Here is a 21,915-nt window from a genome sequence, read left to right on the forward strand (position 1 = left end):
ACAACTCAACTATTGGCTTAATTTATTTGAACACATTAAACAGACAAATAAAATGACCAAAGATCCACTGGCCATGCATTCGTGACTTTTGACCCAAGTGATTTTTTAAAACCCTTTCTGGTTGCCACTGTCCATTATTCAGCTACACTGGGTTTCCAAACAGAACAGGGAGTTCCAGCCCAGGCTTTCTGTGATCCGGTTATTCTTGTATGAAGGCAAACTTTTTATTCATTCAGCTATCAAGCAGGATATAAGAGAATTTCTGGAAGAAACTAATTGAGATCATTTTTTTTTTCCATGCTGAAATTTCCAATTGAGGTCAGCATGGGTCTACTTCTGATAATATTTAGATCAAAAAAAGTGAAACAAAGTACTTCTTGCAAGATTCATTCACCTTCATTCAATTTCATGGAACTATAATGTGCAAACCCCAAGAATGCAACTGTGAAATGTCAGGTGACCTGATTTTAAATATTCATATCTTTTAAATAGAAATTAAGACACCTGGCTTGGAAGTAGGTTCTGAACATTTTTCTTTTTCTTTTACTTTGTTTTCTGGGGTTTTTTTTCTCACTTTCTATTTGAGAGGTATTTAAACTTGTGTAGTACCCCTGAAAGCTAATAGAAAAGTAATTTTTTCTTTAAAGATAAAGGATAGAAAAGCTGCCACCCGACCACATGTTTTGTGCTTCTGAAATTATTTATCCCCCTGCAATCTTCTTTGACAAAGATGTGATTGCTTCAGTAATATAAAAGCTGAAAGAAGGCACTTGGCACACAAATCTCTACAAACACATTTATTTTAAAGAGAAGCAAAACTGCAACTGAATAGCAAATGATATGCAAAGTGTGGTTCCCTTAGAAATAAATCATATCCTAAATCCTAGAGATCAAATTGTACACACCTCAAAAACATCAGCATTTCCTTTCATTTAATTGCAAAACCAAAAATCTTCACTATTAAACAATAATGAAAATAATTGTGTTGCAAGTATGCTAATCAAAATTCTAGAATGAAATAGAACTAGAAGCTCTCCCCAGAATACACTTTTAAAAACAATGAGTAGATAACTACTGGGGAGTTGGAAAGTGGAATTAGTGAAACCACAGAAAAGAAAATAATAAAAAATATTCAAAGGGTGACAGGACAAGAATCTACAATTTATACCATGACAGGAATTGATGTCAGCTTCTGTGAAAGATTAATGTGAATTTACAGAATCACTGGTGACATAATTATGTCATATGATTTTAATGAAAGCTTTACCAAAAGAAAAGCACTGCTTGGTGCAAATATATACCTGTGAAAATATCTTCTGTAGGCTTCTTCTCCATTAATGAATAGATATTTTTGACTAATATTTTCAATTAATAATATAAAAAGTATTAGGTAGATGTATGACTACCTTCTATTAGAAAAGGAAAGATCTCAGAAAAGGTTATAATTCTTTCAATACCTGCCTTAATACCTTTCAAGAATCTTATTTAGAACCCTATCTTTGCTATATGGTTGGTGTCCTGAAACTGAAAAAAATTTTAAAAAATTTAATACATTAATCTGAATTCTTACCAGTGATATAGGGCATCAAAATCTCTACAATTATTATGGGGTATGATTTTTTAAATAGTTTATACAGAACTGCTTGACTTAATATATAGCTTTTACTCTGCTATTTCATTTAACATGTATTTGTGACAGTATTTATGATTCACTTGTGTCAAAACTAGAAATATTTTGTTGCTCACAGACCACACAACCTAAAATAAAAGGCCCCTCTTGACAGATGCCAATCAGACATGGTGCACTTAAAAAAACTAGTGTGAAAGGTCACTAAACATAGAAACAAATGAAAAGTGGTGTTTTGAGCAACACCACTAAGGTCTTCAGAGACTTTTCTATTCAGCTCACACCTGTCTTAAAAGTCAACACATGCCTTGAATATCATGATTCATAACACATTTCTTATATAATCAGAGAAATGTAGTTTTGTGGTCAGAACATCAAAAAATATCTAATGTCTCTTATATTGTTTGTTCCTCCATAATTAATATATATTTGGGAATGGTCATTTTAAGTGCCAACCATAGCACTAAATATTTTACATGTCTTATGATAATTAAAACTAGTCTTAAAGTCTATGAGATAATACTCTTATTAGGCACATATTACAGAAGATAAAATTAGGGAATAGAAGGAGGTAAAAATTTACCTAAAGGTAAATTTAAAAGTATTATTTATTAGATTTATAGTATAGCTGAGACGTAAAAAACACAAAAATTGTACATTAATGGGATGTGATGTTTTCATACATGTATGTATTATATAATCACAAATAATTTTTAAAGGTAAAAATTAACAGTAGCAGCAACAACAACAGGAAAAAAGCCAATCCTGACTCCGTAGTCCATTCTCTTCAACATTATGGCAGATTGGTAGACAACTTGAATCAGACCTTTTAACTTAGAACTGTCATAGCTAATCCAAGGATAAAGATCTCTGCTTATTTTGCCAGATTTGTAATTTGTCACTGTATTGGTCAGGTATTGAAGAGACTTAACCTAAATGTAGAAATCCAACAAGATCATCTTTTTGTCTTGTGTTTTTCATAACTGCTAGAGCAGTTCATTGCAAAAGTAAGGTAGAAAGCAGTGAACATCACATGAGTGTGGGTGCACTAATTTGATAGACATACTTATTACATTCATGGCTTATTATTTCTACTTTCTTTCCTACAGAACCCAGTGCTGCTCCTACTGATGTCAAGGCTACAAGTGTGTCTGTGTCAGAGATTCTTGTTGCATGGAAACATATTAAAGAGAGTCTAGGAAGACCACAGGGATTTGAGGTATGAACAGAATTACTGAAAATAAGCCTTGTTATTTCTGCTGGTGCTACATCCTCCTAAAGAAATGGTTTGGTGACACTTCGACAGAATTATATTCCTTTGAAATTCTTCTCTGTGTTAAAGTAAGAAACACTATTTTACCGACAAGTGCCATGTTCCTCATTAGCTGACTTATTTTTCAGTGTAGTAGTTGCCATATCAGTATTCAAAGATACAACAAAAGAGATGAAAATAGAGTACTAGATAAAATCAGGAATTTCAGGTAGATATTTACTGTTATGCACTAATTTATTAGTGATTTAAATGTTCTCATGTCTAATAATGAAATATATAAAAACAAAATTTTTCTTAATTTCTTTGGACTTATCTCAGATGTTCTATATTATTATTGAATTCTCAAACTTTGTTTAGAACCTAGTGATCTGTATGTATTTGTTCAAGTGTCTTTTTTAATAATTAAATATTGCTATTTTATACACAATAATGCCAGTTTTATAGCGGTGAACATTGCATATCAGTTCAGTGACTTCCAAAAAGTTGTAGCCTCCACCAGGACTAGAGGATTATGGGAAGTCTGCAAATTTGAATATTCAACCATAGCAAGATCACCGCTTCTCATACAGGTTTTACTTTTGCTTTTCTTGCCAGACTGGGATAGGAATGAAGAGAGTAATTTGAAAAGACAAAAGGGAACTGGCATCTGACCAGTTGCATTTAAAATTTTTAATTCTTACTCTGCTTCTATAAAGAGGAAATTGACTGGTTTTTGAAATAATGGTATGTAAAGGTCTTGTGCACAGATATGGTGCCAGTGTTGAAACAATTTTTTAAATTCTATTTTACTTTTCAAATAATGCCTGATAACTGAGTAACATACAGCTAGCATTAGCTAACAAGTACTGTGATAATTTACATAATCTCAGAGTTACTGCAAGAACCATTTATTTTTTTAAAAGTTACCTGCTTGCATAATATTATGGGCTTATTTTTACAAGTTTGCTTTAATTCATTATTTGGCATGATAACACAGTAGTTCCTTATTATGATTGCATATACATTTGATTAATTTCTATTTCTCCCTATGAATGCTGCAGGGACTGTGTCTATTCATCACTGAATCCCAGCAACTAAAAGTATTTAGCCCAGGACAGGACACTGTATATATTTGTTGAAAGAATGAATGTCTGGTTGGGCCGGGGATTATGTCAGTGGTTTCTCTGCCTGCTGCGCAAGCGCAAGGACCCCAGTTCGATCCTCGGTTCCAAAAATAAATAAATAAAATGAATGTCTGGGCTTCACAATTAGCCCATTTTTTTTTGTATGACTATAACTGTGGCAACTAGCCCAGGTCCCTTTCTGGCCCAGTGCAGTGTCCCCCGGGTGCTGTGGGTGTTGGATGATGATGATTTTCAGCTTCCCCTCTGGAGAATTGCCCTCCATTGAGGGCCTGCCTTGCCTGGAAAGTGAAGCAGCCAAACCCCAGTGACTAATCCTAGTCTTTTGCTTTAAGGAGAAACAACTTTAGGGTATGGGCTGCAATACAGAGCCCTTGCTGTGTGTGTCAGGCCAAGGATAGATTACCTGGGGACTACCCATTTGCTCAACTTCCCCATGTGTCATTTTCTCTTCCTTACAGATTTTTTCTGCAAGCACTCTCCCAGTAAATCTCATACACTCAAATCCCTATTTCAGGCTCTGGCTTTAAGAGGCCCAACCGCTTAAAAATAACTACCTAAGTATATATCCACCGTAGATCTCTGAATCAGAGCCCTTGGGGGCAAGTGTCTGGTGTGTACTTTTAGCAAGTCACAAGTATATTCTGGTGCACAGGGTAGTGAGGATCCAACCTATCTCTCTCAGTGGTGCTCCTTCACACAGGCAATTACCTTCATTTTTTTAACCTATCCTAAAAGGTTGTCATTCACATAACCACTGTGACTCACTGTATTGACATGTTTCTATGATACCCTACCATGATCATGTAAGATTTAAATATGTGAACAATCTTTCTCTCCCTAAATACAAATCATTCATTCACTAATTCAACAAATATTTATGAAGACCTTGCTAAAATACCATACTTTGAGCTAAATGCTAAGAATAAAATGATGAGCAAAATAAAGGTGGCACTTTTTTGAAGATTATATTGAAGTAGGGAAGACATTAACATCAAAAAATTGCTAAAATGTGTGTGACATAATTTCAGTTGATGATGAAACCTGTGTAGAAAAATCAAACAGAGCAAGAAGGTAAAGATTTAAAAGTATTTTAGAGGTTTAAAAAGATCCCCTTTTTGAGACTGGAACATTTGAGTAAATCATTACTGAATGAGAAAGAAATGGGAGAGCAATGAGTGCAGAAAGATGTAGCAAGATGGTGGAAAGATTACCAGGACAAAGACCAAAGGATATGTGGTCTTGTGAACCAGGGCAAAAACCATGGATTTTATACTAAATATAAGGAGAAGCCTTAAACATTTTAAATATGGAAAGCTTGTCAATATCTGGCATAATTTTAAAAACTTTTTCAGTTTAGCAGGCAGAAAACAGGCTTTAGGAAAGACTTTGGGAAGGAGTCAGAAAAGCAGTTGAGACAGAGTGATAGTAGCAGTAGATTTTATGAGAAGTGTTCCTTTTAAGATACTAAACTTTGAATGAAGATATGAAAAGATTTGATAATAAAGTTGATATGGGCTATGAAAAAGAGAAGAGTCAATAATAATTCCAGATTTTTCAATCTAATAAAATGCTCAAATTGCCACTGTCATTCACAGAAATGTGGAACTCAGAAAGAAGTAGATTTGGGATGAAAAATTAAGCATCATTTTGAATAAGTTTTATAAATGTTCTTTATTTAGTTTTTGTGGGTTTGTGTGTATGTGTGTGATACTAAGGATCAAACCCATGACCTCAAGCATGGTAGGCAAGTGCTCTAATTAACAAGCTATGTTCCCAGCCCAACCTTCTTATTTCTATAAGAAGTTGTCAAAGTAGTTTTACAGAAAAACAAAGACTGGGAATTAAACAATCACTCCAAGGAATCACCAGTATATAAATAGTTTTTATGCATATACTGGCTGAGATCACTGAATAGTGACAAAAAAAGATATCTGAGAATTGATCCCAGTAGTGCCCTACCATTTGGAGCTCAAAAAGGAAGGTCTGGTCAAAGAAACAAAGAGGAAAATGATGAAAGTTCAAAATTAAAGAGAAGCAAATCATTATGTTCTATGGAGTCAAATGTTGTAACCCTAAGCCAGGCACACTGAGTTATGACAGTGGCCAGGGAAGGAGGACTGTTTAAACCCAGACATTTAAGACCAGCTGGGAAACATAGTGAAAATCTGTCTCAGTGCATACATATGTACTTATGTACATGCATACATAGATGCATAAATCACCAAACTGTGAGAACTGAGCATTCCAGATGGATATGGAAGAAACTCTTAACAGATTTGAAGAGAAAGGTTTTTGTAATGCTTTGATCAAGGTTTGTCTGAAGGTTAAGATCAAGAGTAACATTCAAGAGTGTCAGAACACAGAGTTTTTGCTAAATATATTTCATTCAAAGTGACAACTTATCACAAGCAAAAGTGAGTATCTTTAAAGATAAAAAGCTGATAGGAATAAATCAAATTTTGGAACAATCATCATAATGAATATATTTTTAAATTAAAATAAAATGACACAAATTCTGAAAATTGATTTTTATGCACAGAAATGATAGGCTCCATTGATACTCTAACATTTATATTTTAGACTGCATTACAAATTATTGTTTAATATATGGTGTTTTAACAATGGAAAAAAAATCTTGTTAATTATAAAACTAAGTGGCCCAGAAGAAGGGGCTTCTGAGCCGCTGTCCCACCACACCCAGCTCAGAGGAAGGGCCTTCCAGGCCACCAATTGTCCCGGCACTCCTGGCCCAGTGGAAGGTGCTTCCAGGCTGCCCTGTGGCCCACCACTCCCAGCCCAGAAGAAGGGGCTTCTGAGCCACTGTCCCAAGGTTCCCAGCTCAGATGATGTGAGCCGCACAGATAACAACAGCACCCCACCCTCCAGGTTGAAATGAGAAGACACGTAAACAAGTCTCAAAAACAGACTTCCAGATCACCTACAGCAACCCCAAAGGGAAATGAAGTGAAACACTCTGATACTCAACCACCTGGACTCCCTGAACTGGCAACAAAAGAGGATCTGGAGAAAATGAAATCAGAAATAATTTCTCAGATAACAGCAGAGATTGTGCTCCTAGTGCAAGACATGATTAATAAATCTAGAGAGGAGCTGAGGAACATGATGGAATCTCAACATAGGAAACAAATGGAATCCATTAAACAGATGCAAATATATTTCCAGGACATGAAAAACTCCATTGAAAGTCTATACAGCAGAATGAGCCAATGTGAGGACAGAATTTCAGATATAGAAGATAAGATTGCAATTAGTAACCAGGAAAAGAAAAATTGCTTAAAAATTATAAGGGATCATGAGAAAATGATCCAGCAGCTCCTAGATAATGAAAAAAAGAATAACGTAAGACTGATTGGAGTCAAAGAAGAAACAGGAGAGAGTGCAGATGACATTAAAAAAAACTCTTCGCAGAAGTGATGGCAGAAAACTTCCCAAGCAACAGAAAAGAACTTGACATACAGATAAGTGAGGCATATAGGACTCCAAATAACCTTGATCAAAAAAATCTACACATAGGCATATAATTGTTAAGATTCCAGAAACTCAACAGAAGAACAAAATTCTACAAGCAGTTAGAGAAAAGAAACAAATCACATAGGGAGGAAAGCCCATCAGAATCACAGCAGACTTCTCAACACAAACCCTCAAGGCAAGAAGAGCTTGGAGTGACATATTCCAAACCCTAATGGAAAACAGCCTCCAACCCAGATTGATGTACCTTGCAAAACTATCTTTCAAAATTGATGGAGAAATAAAATACTTTCATGACAAAGAGCACCTGAGGAACTTCATGAATACCAAACCAGAACACCAAAAAATTTTAGACAATATCCTAGGAAAAGACATTGAGGATCACAACCCCAGGAAGCAAAGCAGAATGAACCCATCTGGCATGAAAAGAAATTAAATGTAAAGGGGGACAATCCAACAAAAAGAAAAACTCATGACAATGATAAGTCAATACGTGTCAGTTATAACCATCAATGTTAATGGTCTCAATTCACCAATTAAAAGAAATAGACTGGCAGAATGGGTCAAGAAGAAAAATCCAACAATATGCTGCATACAAGAAACACACTTAATTCAAAAGGAAACTCATAGACTGAAAGTTAAAGGGTGGAAAACAATACTCCTAGTGACAGGAACCTGAAAAAAAAGCAGAAGTAGCTATCCTCTTTGCAGATCAAGTAGATTTCAAGCAAACATTGATTAAGAGAGATGAAGAAAGACACTACATCCTTGTAAAGGGAAGAATCCAAGAGGAAGAGATGACAATCATAAATATCTATGCACCAATAACTAGTGCACCTAATTATATAAAACAAATACTAACGGACATGAAAAGTCAGATATGCACTAATACAATTGTAGTGGGGGACCTCAACACCCCACTGTCACAAATAGATAGACCAACTAGACAAAACTAAGTAATGAAATACTACAACTCAATAGAACTCTTGAACAAATGTACTTAAGAGAGGTTTACATAGTGTTCCACCCCACAATATCAGAATATGAATTCTTCTCAGCTGCACATGGGTCGTTCTCCAATATAGACCACATACTCGCTCATAGAACATGTTTAAGTAAGTGCAAAGGAATTGAAATTATCCCCTGTATATTATCAGACCATAGTGAAATGAAATTGGAGATCCATAGCAAAAGAAACGAAAAATTTCATAAACACGAGGAAATTGAACGACACACTTCTGAAAAACGAATGGGTCAGAGAGGAAATTAAAGAAATCAGACAGTTACTTCAATTAAATGACAATGACAGTACAACATATGGGAATCTATGGGATACAGTGAAAGCAGTCTTAGGAGGGAAATTACTAGCAGTGAATACACATATTAGGAAAACAGAGTGAGCCCAATCAAACAACCTGATGCTGAACCTCAAGCTTCTAGCAAAAGAAGAGCAGGACAACCCCAAAGCTCATACAAGGGAGGAAATTATAAAGATCAGAGGAGAAATCAATGCAATGGAGACTAAGAGAACAATACAAAAAAATCAATGAAGCCAAGAACTGGTTCTTTGAAAGAATCAACAAAATTGACAAACCCTTAGCCAACCTTGTCAGAAAAAGGAAAGAAAAGGCCCAAATCCATGCAATTAGGAATGAAAAGGGTGAAATTCCAACAGACCCTGCAGAAATCCAGAGGATCATCAATACCTATTTCCAGAACCTATACGCCAATAAGATGGACAACACAGAAGAAATGGACAGATTCCTAGATACATATGAATTACCAAAGTTGAACGAAGAAGACCTAAAAATTCTGAACAACCCAATATCAACCAATGAAATTGAAAAGGTAATTAAAAACTTATCAACTAAGAAAAGCCCGGGCCCTGATGGCTCCACTGCTAAATTCTACAAGACATTTAGAGAGGAACTACTGCCACTACTGTTTAAACTCTTCAGTGAAATTGAAAGGGAAGCAATACTCCCAAATTCATTCCTGGAAGCAAGCATCACCTTGATCCCCAAGGCAGAGAAAGACCCAACCGAAAAGGAGAACTATAGGCCAATCTCACTAATGAGCATAGATGCAAAAATCCTTAATAAGATAATGGCAAACAGAATGCAGAAGATCATCAAGAAGATCATACACCCTGATCAAGTGGGATTCATCCCAGGGATGCAGGGATGGTTTAATATACACAAATCAATCAATGTAATACACTATATCAATAGAGCCAAGGACAAAAACCATATGATTATCTCCATAGTCGCAGAAAAAGCATTTGACAAAATCCAACATGCATTTATGATAAAAACCCTACAAAAAATTGGAACAGATGGTCTCTACCTCAAACTTATTTTTTTCATAGAAGCCATCTATGAAAAACCAACAGCCAATATCAGACTAAATGGTCAAAACCTGAAATCCTTCACACTAAAATCAGGAACAAGACAAGGATGTCCACTATCACCACTCTTGTTCAATATAGTTCTGGAAACATTAGCCACGGCAATTAGACAAGAGAAAGAAATAAAAGGAATAAAGATAGGAAATGAAGAAGTCAAATTGTCATTATTTGCAGATGACATGATTCTCTATATAGAAGATCCCAAGAACTCCACCAAAAGTCTTCTAGACTTAATAACCAAATTCAGTCAAGTAGCTGGTTACAAGGTCAATACACAGAAATCAATAGCTTTCCTCTACATGAATGACAGACTCACTGAGAGAGAAATAGGGCAAATAATTCCTTTCACAATAGCATCCAAAAAACTGAAATACCTAGGAATCAACCTAATGAAAGAAATCAAAGACCTCTTCTCTGAAAACTATGGCACTCTGAAAAGAGAGATTGAAGATGATATCAGAAAATGCACAGACATCCCCTGCCCCTGGGTAGGAAGGATCAATATAGTGAAAATGGCCATACTTCCAAAACTGCTATATAGATTTAATGCAATTCCAATTGAGATCCCAGAAGAATACTTTATGGACCTTGAGAAAACAATCCAAAAATTCATTTGGAACAAGAAGAGAACCAGAATAGCAAAAGCAATTCTAGGTAACAGAGACATGGCAGGGGGTATCACAATCCCTAACCTGCAACTATAATACAAAGCTACTGTGATAAAAACAGCTTGGTACTGGCAAAGAAACAGACCCGAGAACCAGTGGAACAGATTAGAAGATGCAGAAACAATGCCAGACACACTCAGCCATCTCATCTTCGATAAAGGAGCCAAACACCCTCACTGCAGGAAAGATAGCCTCTTTAATAAATGGTGCTGGAAAAATTGGGCTTCAACTTGCCAAAGATTAAAACTAGACCTATATCTCTCACCATGCACTAAACTAAAATCAAAATGGTTTAAAGATCTAAATATTAAAATAGAAACCCTGAACCAGTTGGAACAGAGGCTAGGTAGAACCCTTGAAGACATCAGTGTAGGAAAAGATTTTATGAACGAAACCTCAGTGGCCTGTGAACTAGCACAAACAATCAACAAGTGGGATCTCTTCTTTTTAAAATGCTTCTGCACAGCAAGAGAAACCACCAGCGGTGTGAGGAGACAACCCACAATGTGGGAAAAAATCTTCACCTGCTCTTCCTCAGACAAAGGTCTACTATCTCAAATCTATAAAGAACTTAAAAAGATCAGACCTCCCAAATTTAAAGACCCAATCTGAAAATGGGCATCTGAAATGAACAGACATTTCTCAGACAAAGAAGTAGAAATAGCAAATAAATACATGAAAAAATGTTTAACATCACTGGTCATTTGAGAGATGCAAATGAAAACAATGCTGAGATTCCACTTCACTCCAGAAAGAATGGCTGCTATCATAAAATCAACCAATAACAAATGCTGGTGGGGCTGTGGGGAAAGAGGAACCCTGGTCCACTGCTGGTGGGAGTGTAGACTGGTGCAAGCACTGTGGAAATCAGTATGGAGATACCTCAAAGAACTAAAACTGGAAGTCCCATTTGACCCCACTATTCCACTGCTGAGGATCTTCCCCAAAGAATTAAAAGAATCCTACCACAGTGATATATGTGCGCCCATGTTCATAGCAGCACAGTTTGTGATAGCTAAAACTTGGAAATAGCCCAAATGCCCATCAACTGGAGACTGGATAAAGAAAATGTGGGGTTTTTTTAATAAAATGGAGTACTACTCAGCCATGAAAAAATGAGAAATTAGAGACATTTATAGCTAAGTGGATGCACATTGAGGCAATACTCTTAAGTGAAATAAATAGGACACACATGAATAAATAGTTTAGTTTAGTTTCTCTGGTGTGAGAAACTCAAAGTGTAAATAAGGACTAAATGTATAATAGATAATGTGAAATAGGAAGAAAAGGGGCAAAGGGGAAGGAAGTGGAAGGCCTAGTGGTAAGAATAGAAGGGAATGGGATTAATATGAGAAAATGGAAACATAGGAACAAAATCTTTGTAAATAGGGAGGACTGGAGGGGTTGAAGGGAGGGCTGGGCAAGGGTGAAAAATAAGAACCCAAGAGAGACTATGTAAAGGTGCAAATTTCCAATGATGAATGTCATTATATTGTATACCTAAAATGTACCAATGATTAGAATGAATAATCGATAATGCAAAATAGGAAGAAAAGGTCCAAAGGGGTAGGGGTAGTGGGAGAGGCAGGGGAAAGGAAAGAAGGGAAAGGAAAAATGATGAGAAATGGAAAAAATGGAAATAAAGTCTTTGTAAATAGGGAAGAGTGGAGGGGGTGAATTGAGGGCTAGGAATGGGGAAAAAATAAGAACCAAGATGCATTATGTAAAGGTACAATTCCCAATGAGAAATGTAATTGTGTTGTATGCCTACAATGTACCAATAAAAGAATTTAATTAAAAAAAAAATACAGTGGCACCTTGGTTCACAAATGCAAGTCTCACCATGATTCTGGTTGCAAACTGAACTGGACGAGAACTGAGTCAAATTTCCCCATAAGATCAACATTGAACCTAACCATTGAATTTGATTCGGTTCTTGTCCCACTGGACTTGTGACCAGAATTGTGGAAAGAATCAAGTTCAGGAACCGAGGTTCCACTGTAGCCTATTCATAAAAGAAATGTGAAAGAAAAAAAAAAAAAGAAAGAAAAATGAGACTTTTATCTCGGAAATTTCCCTTGATGTACTCAGTAAAATAGAATAGGATAAATAAAAAAATAAATCATTTCTGAAGTTGTGTGCACAGATTTATTTCCTTCTAGAATATGTTCCCTGTCAAATATATACTCATCTGCTATTTTGATGTTGATGACTATACCTCTGGAATACATGGTGTGGCATTCATATTGTGTGGAATACATCATGTAAACCCCTCAATGCATTCTACTTAATGAATAAAGCTAATTATACCTCATTTGAATCTAAAACCTATGCATTTTTCTACTAATTGAGGGAGGCTACTCTTAGCATGTATCATTTAGAGATAAGATGGACATCATCAAGAACAGCAGAGTCCTTAAAGCTTTCATGGCTTTTCCTGATCTCTCACCTAAGTTTCTAAGTTTCTCTCTGCTCAATGTGGGGTCTTACTGCAGACGCTCCTGAATTTTGTTGCAACCAGGCTCTAATTATAATCCTTAGTTGTCAGTGAAATTTTGATCTCAGATATCCCTGATCTGACTTTTTGAATATTTCATTGGTATCTCATTTATTATTTAATTGTTCAACTAATATTGAGTGCCTGTTGTTTTGTTGCAGAGCTCAGGCTAAAATAATGAGTAAAGTAGATGAACAGGTTAAGTTCCTGCCTGGCAATAAAATTCACAGTCTGGTAAAGGAGATTACTCCTCTTTTCTTCAGTTTGTTTTTATGTTTTGGTTTTGGCATTAATCCTAAATTTAGGTCTTGATCCTAACTCCAGGTAGCTAATTTTTACTGATGACTTGGTTTCCTCATTCTTTTCTCTAAGGTAGGCCTACAGGGGAGCAATAAGGAGTTTGGTCAAACCTTCTCCTAATACCATCTGTCAGTATCCTACTCACATGTGCCATTGTTGCGTCCAGAAAGAACATTCCAGTACATCTTAATTGGCTTATAAGAAACTAGACATTTGACTTAAACTAATTTGCATTTTCAACTAATGCAACATTTTCAAAAAAATTAATCAGTTAGTTGAAATCACTTACTGATTTTTGTTACTAAATGTACTAAATGCCCTATGGAATACACCAGTTGTGGCAATTAAAATAGTAGGAGGATTTATACAAAAAAGACAGGGTCAGAATAGTGACAGCCCCTAACCTCTAGAAAACATCTTTAATGGTGAGGGACTTGAGAATATTTTAGTGGTATCATCCTTTTCCACTTCTAGTAAATCCATCCTTGGGCTTTGCTAAATACCACAATTTGATGGGAACTGCCCCATGCAAAAGAAAAGCTTCTTTTCACTGAGCTTCTGAGACTGCTTTCTGTAGGATTAGTGCAACCTCACATGTGAAAAATAACTATGAAATATCAAATACAGATATCAAACCATCTAATTGTATTCTACAAATATTTGAACAATTTGTGACATTTTCTTAGAACAACCCATTTGATAACGTGTTACTTATAAGTAGTTTGATATTTAATGGCTGCAGAGACTAAACAGCACTGAGATACGTGAAATTTCTAGCTTATGATATGCAGCATGATTGAAAGTTGGAAATGGGTTGAATTTTACTGAACAATTTTGTTTCATGAATAACCATGACTATCCCATCTGGATTGCCATCTCTGTGACTGGCCCATGCACATAAATTATTAGGTTCTGTCTTGAATTTATGAACCCACCAGCACTGACATGCCTGGTGAATGGTAATCCCTGAATCCTAGAGCAGAACCACTCAAGCTTTTCAAAGCACACAGGATTTTTATGAGCATGATACCAATGCAGAGCAGTTGCCAGTTTAGAAAAAAAAGAGTGAGTAACAGATAAGGCCAAAGCTCATAATCTTTTCTCTGATTTTCCCAGGTCTGGAAGCAGGACGAAAGAAATTGTGGTAATTCCTTCACTCATCAAACACTTATTAATAATCAAGTATTGTGCTGTGTACTAGAAATATACACATTTATAAGATATAGTACTAGGCCTCAAAAGGTTTACTGTATACTATGAAGGGAAATTTATGGAAACTTTATGTAAATTTAAAAGAAAGACATTAGAACAATATAATTCAGTGTCCATCATTACCTCAGGATGCCTTGGGATCCAGATCCTCATGAAATATTTGTTAGAATAAATCCATGTCAGTGCCATATATGAGTGTAGAAGATGTGACTGAAAAAATATATGAATGTATATTTTTTAAAAATGAATTACAGCAAAATATACATTGTTATACATCTCCCTCAAAGTATCCCTCTCTTTGAACACACCTATCATTATTGATATCATTATTACTGCTTTCTGGAGCAGTTCTGGAAGTCCTCTTTTATGAATGTTTTTAGTTGTGCTGTCAGCTGCCTCAGTGTCCTGAATTGATTCAAAATGTTTACCTTTCATGGTCATTTTGACTTTTAGGAAGAGCCGAAAGTTGCACAGTACAGAGCCAGTGATTGAGGGGGATAAGGACACACCATAATGGTATTACAAGCCTGTCTTTCTTATGGATAGTATTCAGCATCAGCATTCATTGCATCCTTACAGGTTGTATTAAAAAATGCAAAGAAGAATTCCATAACTGCTTCAGAAAGTGGTGAGAATGGTGGGATAAGTACATTCAAACCAAGGGAGAATATTTTTAGGGGAATTAATGGTAATGTGTCTTTTACTGTAATCATTTTTTATTTAAGCGCTCATTGTGTATTTTGGTCATGCCTCTTATGTTTCTGTGTTTACATGAGGATATGCTTCTGTCCCTAAAATGACCTCAATTTTCCTAAGCTATGAAATAGTTTTGCTTACTGAATTAAAAAAGGAAATAACTTTTCTCACCAGACATGTGTTTAAAAATATTATGCTGTCTATTCTACCCATGAAAAAAAAGTTCCCCATGATTGCAAAATGTAAGATATCTGTGTTTATTCTACCATTTTTGTAAGAAAATCATTAATTTTATATTACTTTTTAATAGTGAGACTCATTTTAACTGCAAGTAACAATCCATTTTTGAAGCACAGGTACAAGTATTCAGTGTCCTAATTCTGAACTCTTTAGTGTTTATTATGAAGAGCAAGCAAAAAAATAATAATTTGTACAATTTTGCAATTGTCATAAAAAGGCAGCCCTCTCAACTCTTTTTCTTGGGTTACGTACAAGACTAGCATGTGTTTGCTTTAAAACTTCCAGCAGATATGTAACTTAGGAGTTCATTTTAGACAAGTCACTAAAGCCATTTGCACGTACTGATTGCACTAAAAAGATTCCAGTTGTATTTTGCTTTATAAAATAAGCTGTGGTGCAGATTTCTTAAGGGGATACAGGACAAGATTGTTTTTTCCTGTATTTTATGATCTGACACTAATCAGAGCATGAGACAAAAACAAATGGGTCTCGCTGCTGTTTGACAAGAACTCAAGTTAGGCAGACTGCATTTAATTTATATTAAATAGAGGAAGGGAGGCTTATGTGTGGATGAAAATGGAATTTCAGATGTAAGTTAAAGGGAAAAAAGAGCTTAAGTAAAGCCAGTTACCAAAAGGCTAGAGCAAAGACTGGTTTTTTTCCATATGGTATGTGGGTAGCAGCTGTTTGACAGATTCTCTTTGCTTTTTATTATATCTATATAAAAAGAACACAAAAAACTGAATAGTAGAAGAAAATAAGATGCCAGTTCTTTCTGAAATTCTGTGATCTCTGATTTAAAGCAAATGGCTTTCGTGTCATCATTATCATTCAGTTACCTTCTTGAATTACTTTTATAGACCATGAGGCTAACTGAAACTATTTGTTTTTCAAAGATCAGTAGATAAAAAAAACTTGGGTAATAGTATTTCAGTTGCTTAACTTGTTCCTTCCCTGACTCTACTGAAAGGCAACTTTGTAGAGTTCTTTTAGAAGGCAGTAATTACTCAGTTTATTCTGTTCTTGTTTCATTTGTATGTAGATGCATGGCTCCATGAAGGAAATCCTGTAATACAAATTACTTTTTCAATTTTTTAAAAAAAATTTCACATGAACCATTCTAGTTTTTAAAATATTAGAACAGAATTTTTGTACTGGCTATATTGTTTTATCACCAAGAAACCAAAATGTATTTGTGCTTTTGTCACATATGGAATCATTTTCCATTTTCTTACTCTTCAACACAGATGTGGATTTACTTCATCACTGCTAAGAATGCATTTTTGTCATCCACAATCCCAGTTACCCCATAACACATCAAATTTTCCTACAAAAAATTGTAAATGTAAACATCAACCAATTTAATTTTATTTTTCAAATGCTTGATTGTTTTTGTTGACATTTTCTTAGAACAACCCATTTGAGAATTACTAAATTGCAACAATTCTTCATTTTGAAGGGTACATTTATATTTCAAGCACTTGACAACCAATTCAGTGTGCTGAACAGAGACACAGACTAGGGCTAGTTCAATATGCTAGAAAATGGATACATTTTATAAAATGCTTGATTGCAATAAGAAATAGAAAGTTATAAATGACATCCTTCGTATTAGATGAAGTCCAATTAGTAATTGACTAATTGCCAATTATTAAGTAGCCAAGACTTTATTTCCTAAGTGGCAAGACATTATTTTAATCTACATAGAGAACCATACACAAATCATGTATGTAAATCATAATTGTATTGCTCAATGAATTACTTTGATGTAAATATACTGTGTAGCCATAATCCAGGTCATGAAGCAAAGCATTACTAGAACTAAAATTTGCCTTTTATCTCCTCACTAGTCTCCCAACCCCCCAAAACAAACACCATCCTGAATTCTAACACTGATTGGTTTTGCCAGTTTTGAGAATCATGTGGAAAATTTTGTCTGTATTTTCATTCATCAGTAAGATGCATGCATAATGTTGTGTGCAGCTCTGGTTTATACTATCTCCTAAATGATACTGCATAAGTATCCCATAATATACTCTTCTATCCCTGAAGTACATTAAGCTTGTTTCAAGTTTGGTTCTGTTATGAATAGTACTGACTATGGAAAGCAATTTCAGAAAATTACTCATTTCAAAATATTAAGTTTCTAATTCATGGTCATGATATATCCCTTTGTTCTTTAAGTCTTCTTTGATCCTTGCCAGTACAAGTTTCCAAAATATAAGTTTCCAAAAGTTTCTTAGATTTATGTCTGTTTTATTTTTGATGCCATTATAGCTGTTATCCTTGTTTTTTGATTTAAGTTTCTTTACTTAACTTTGTATTATGAAATACTTAAGAATATGTGAAACGTAAGTATAAGAATTTCCATGTACTCAACACTCACCTTGAAATAATGAATAATCTATTTTATATATAACTACATTTAATGCTTCTATATTATTTTATCTCAACCAGTACTTTTTTTCACCACACATAATTCATTAAAATCTAAAATATAAACTTCTAAAACTTCTTACCTTCCTGCTTCCTGAGGGCATGAAAATTGGAGAATGGACTCACTTTAAAAAACAGCAAACTCAAAACTCACACCTAATTTAACTGTGTTTAAGGATATTCTTAGTCATTACCTACATTATTTATCAGGTGCCTCAGTGTTTTTCCTTGGGCAAGCATAATTTATTATTCAGGCAAAAATTTAAACAAGCTAAGGCTCACCTTTGGGTTCTTAGCATTTCTACAGTTCTCTCACTTCTTGAATTTCTCTTTTATGTTTCCAGCTGCTCTTTCTCCACTGAGATTCTTCTGCAATTCCATCTGATAAGGCTGCAGGCTTTCCCTAACATAGTCAGAAGGTCTGGAGGAATCTTCCCAAAAAGCCACAAACTCACAATTCTTATCTATTACATTTCTAGCTTCCAAGAGTACACTGTACTCCAGATTTTGTATGCTTTTGTATCTTTGCCAAGATACTGTAACTGTCATCTGGAACAAAGCTTGTATGGCCACTCTTTTTGTCCAGATTTCTGTCATTTCCATTTTTAAACATCAGTGGTCTTATTGTCTTTGTATCAACAATTTGTATAACCTTGCTTCTTCCCTCTCTGCTTCTCTTTCCCTTCATTCTGCTTCCTTTGATCATTCTTTTTTTTTTTTTTTTTTTGGTACCAGGGATCGAACTCAGGACCTTGCACTTGCAAGGCAGGCGCCGGCACCACTAAGCTAAATCCCTGGCCCTGATCATTCTTGATCCAAAGTCATTTACAAAATTTTTAATTCTTTCAAAAAAAATTAACTTGGCATTATTCATTTTCTTGTTTTTCCAATTCATTAAGTTGTGATCCTATTATTTTTACATCCTTCTTTCTACTTCATTTGGGTTTAAAATGCACTCTTCTTTCTCAAACATATTAAATTGAACATATCACTAATTTTTTTTATTCTAACATATATCAAAACTATACAGTTCCCAAAAAAATCTCCATTTTAGTATCTCGTACAGATATTGGAATATCTGAAATAAGTATTCATGATTAATAAGCATATATGATTAATTACATAATAAATTTTTAAATTAATATTTTCTACCTAAAGTATTAGCTTTCAGATCAAAATGTTTATACTTTCATTTAACTAAAATGGATTAAGAGTCTATTAGGATGTATAAAATCATCTTCTAAAACATATTCAAGTACATTCATTGTAATTGTTGTAGTTAGAGTTTTGGCAAGGGAATACATTAAATACAGGGCACATAAATTATAGGATTATTTTATGATAATTACCCAAAAAGTCAAATGCAAAGGAGTACAAGAGATTAACCGCACACTATGGGCCCAAAGAATCCAGCTGAGGGCCTGGATCCCAGTAGTTTTCCACACAAGTCCAGCTAAAGTCCTAGAGTCCAAGGCAATGTCCTCCACAAGTGCAGCCAGTGGCCTAGAGCCCACGGCAATGTCTCATGCTTGTCCATATTGAGGATCTGCACCTGGAAGGCCCAAAGGCCAGTGGTGGAAGCCAGAAAACCTATGCTGGTGAGAGGAAGGATTTGTGCCACCAAGATGAGGGATCCACATTGGAGCCGGGAAGTGATGCTCACAGTGAAGATCAGAGCTCCCCTGATGAAAACAGCAGCCATTCCTAGCTACAGTGAGGCCCCAACTCCTCCTCTGATGAGAACATCCTAGAATGCATCAGGAAAACCATCTGCAGCAAGCTTCTCCTAGAAAATCAACAGGCTCAGATCTTCCCCTCCAGTTCTCTTTTTATGGCTATTGACAACAATCCTCAGGTGGATCCTCCATGCCCAGATCACACTGATTCAGTTCAGCTGGGTGTTACAAGTTGACCATTAGTTAATCTACTAACAGAAATGAAACACCACCAGGTTTTCTCTGTTCAGTACACTCCTTTTTAGAACATTTGAGTAAGAAAGGAGAAGGGAACCAATGTTTGCAAAACACCAACAATGAACTACATGAAGAGCATTAAGAAATTCAATTATATTTATAGTCAGGCTTCTTTAGTATATTTTCTTAGGTAGTAGAAACAGCATCTAGGAAAACTAAATACGAATTTATTCAGTGAGTGATCTCCATTATTATGTTCCTGCTGCATTTTAAATTTCCTCACATCATATCCTCCAATCACCACTGAACTGCCTCATAAATATTCAGAAGTTTAACTAAGCATTGTTTATTTATCTTATTTGAGTCATTAAATTCTGTCCTTTATGATTAAATTACCTCTGGGCACAAAGCAACTAATATGAATGCAATCTAATAGTACTGACTGCCCAGGTGTCTCAGAGTACTGATTGTGAAGAGACAATTTAATAACTATACCTAATGTGAAACTCAGGAGATTAGAAAACTGGAGATGGACTAAACTAAGAAAAGCAGGGACGTTTGCCAACCAAAACAAATTTATCTTCCACGAGAAATGTGTTCCCCATACACGGGTTTTTGAAATTTGGTAAAAGGACATGCATGCTGATCTTAGATGTTGCATGAGGGAAGAAGAATCTAAAAAGCAATTTGAGCAATTTGAGCAGTTGTAGGAAAAAAAAGGTCATAGTGTTTTAAAATGATTCTGAAGGTGAGAAATCAGTAGAGAAAGGACACTACCAATAAAATATTTTTCTCCTAGTCCGCATTTTACATTAATTATAGTTTTTGCATTTAGAAATGACAGTGAATTGAATGAACGCACATAAAACCAGCTTTCTTTAATCACCCTTAAAGTACCTGTGAAACCATGAGGAAAGACAATCCTCACTGCAATCACAGTGAGTGGTATGAAACAAAATTATTATACTGTTTTCTAGGTTTTCTTTCCTTTCATCTTTGTGCAATGACCCAGCCTCAAAATTCCATTTTCTAGGTTCAAGCAAGCAATGAAATAGCTTCCGGCCCCCTTCTCCTTTATCTTTGCTTCAGTGAAACAAACTGCACCAGGCCCGTGAAGCTTTGTCTCCTGGCATAAATATCAGTGGATCTCTTTTTATTATCTGTAGAAATTTGAGTGGGATCTCGTCCTGGCAACCAATAATCTGACATCTACCCTGTAGCATAGACCAGTACAGGAAGATACAGTCTACAGATGCATGTTTCCCATTCAAATCAGTTGACTAAGATCAAAGAGTGATTAGACAGAAGGAAAATCTTTGAAAGAGGGAAAAAATGGTAAGACTCAGTATGAATTCCTTTCTTATGAATTTTTTTTTATAAATCAGAAAAAGAAGTAAACATAAACATATGGTTCTTGATCCCCATGAGGTAAATAAGAATAGTTGTTGATATTGAAAGGAGCAGTTCAGGATAGAGAGAGAATGCAACAAAATCAAAGCAAAGTCAATAAAATATTCATTGGAAGCAATCAGAAGCAAACGTGAAACTGTTAAATATTTAAACCAGTGCTTTAGAGTACAACCCTGAAAAACGATCCAGAATAAAAAAAAATGGAAATTTTATTTTAAAATGAGAGAGAAGATGATAGACATGAAAAACAGAAAAGTTTTGGTCCATAAACAATAGATATCTACAGAGAAGATAAAGTATATGGTGCAAAACCAGTAACAACCATGGGCTGGTGATTTAGCTCAGTGGTTCTGCCGCCTGCCTCACAAGCAAAAGGTCCTGAGTTTGATCCCTGGTACCAAAAGAAAAAAAAAAAAAAAACCAATAACAACCAAAAAAATGAACAAAATCCCAAAATAAAGCAACCCCTCCCCCAAAAAATCCTATCTTAAAAAGATAAAGAAGGGCCGGGGATCTAGCTCAGTGGTTCCTCTGCCTGCCTCTCAAGTGCAAGGTCCTGAATTTGATTCCCAGTACCAAAAAAAAAAGATAAAGAAATCCTACAGCTACAAGAAATATTAAAA

General features: G+C 35.2%; 1 protein-coding gene across 22 annotated transcripts in view; it reads left to right on the top strand.

Annotated features, from left to right (window-relative positions):
• The window catches only part of Cntn5 (contactin 5), a 1,206,007-nt gene that overhangs the window by 1,160,466 nt on the left and 23,626 nt on the right, over nucleotides 1-21,915 (top strand). For all 22 annotated transcript variants that reach the window (XM_087212119.1, XM_087212127.1, XM_087212125.1 and 19 more), the window contains one exon: nucleotides 2,737-2,846. In XM_087212119.1, the coding sequence (XP_087068245.1) occupies nucleotides 2,737-2,846 (110 nt within the window). The remainder of the gene's footprint in view (nucleotides 1-2,736; nucleotides 2,847-21,915) is intronic.

This window comes from Heterocephalus glaber, unplaced genomic scaffold, assembly GCF_053883595.1.
Source record: "Heterocephalus glaber isolate CG9 unplaced genomic scaffold, H.glaber_assembly_v1.0 deba00001429, whole genome shotgun sequence".
Lineage (NCBI taxonomy): Eukaryota > Metazoa > Chordata > Mammalia > Rodentia > Bathyergidae > Heterocephalus > Heterocephalus glaber.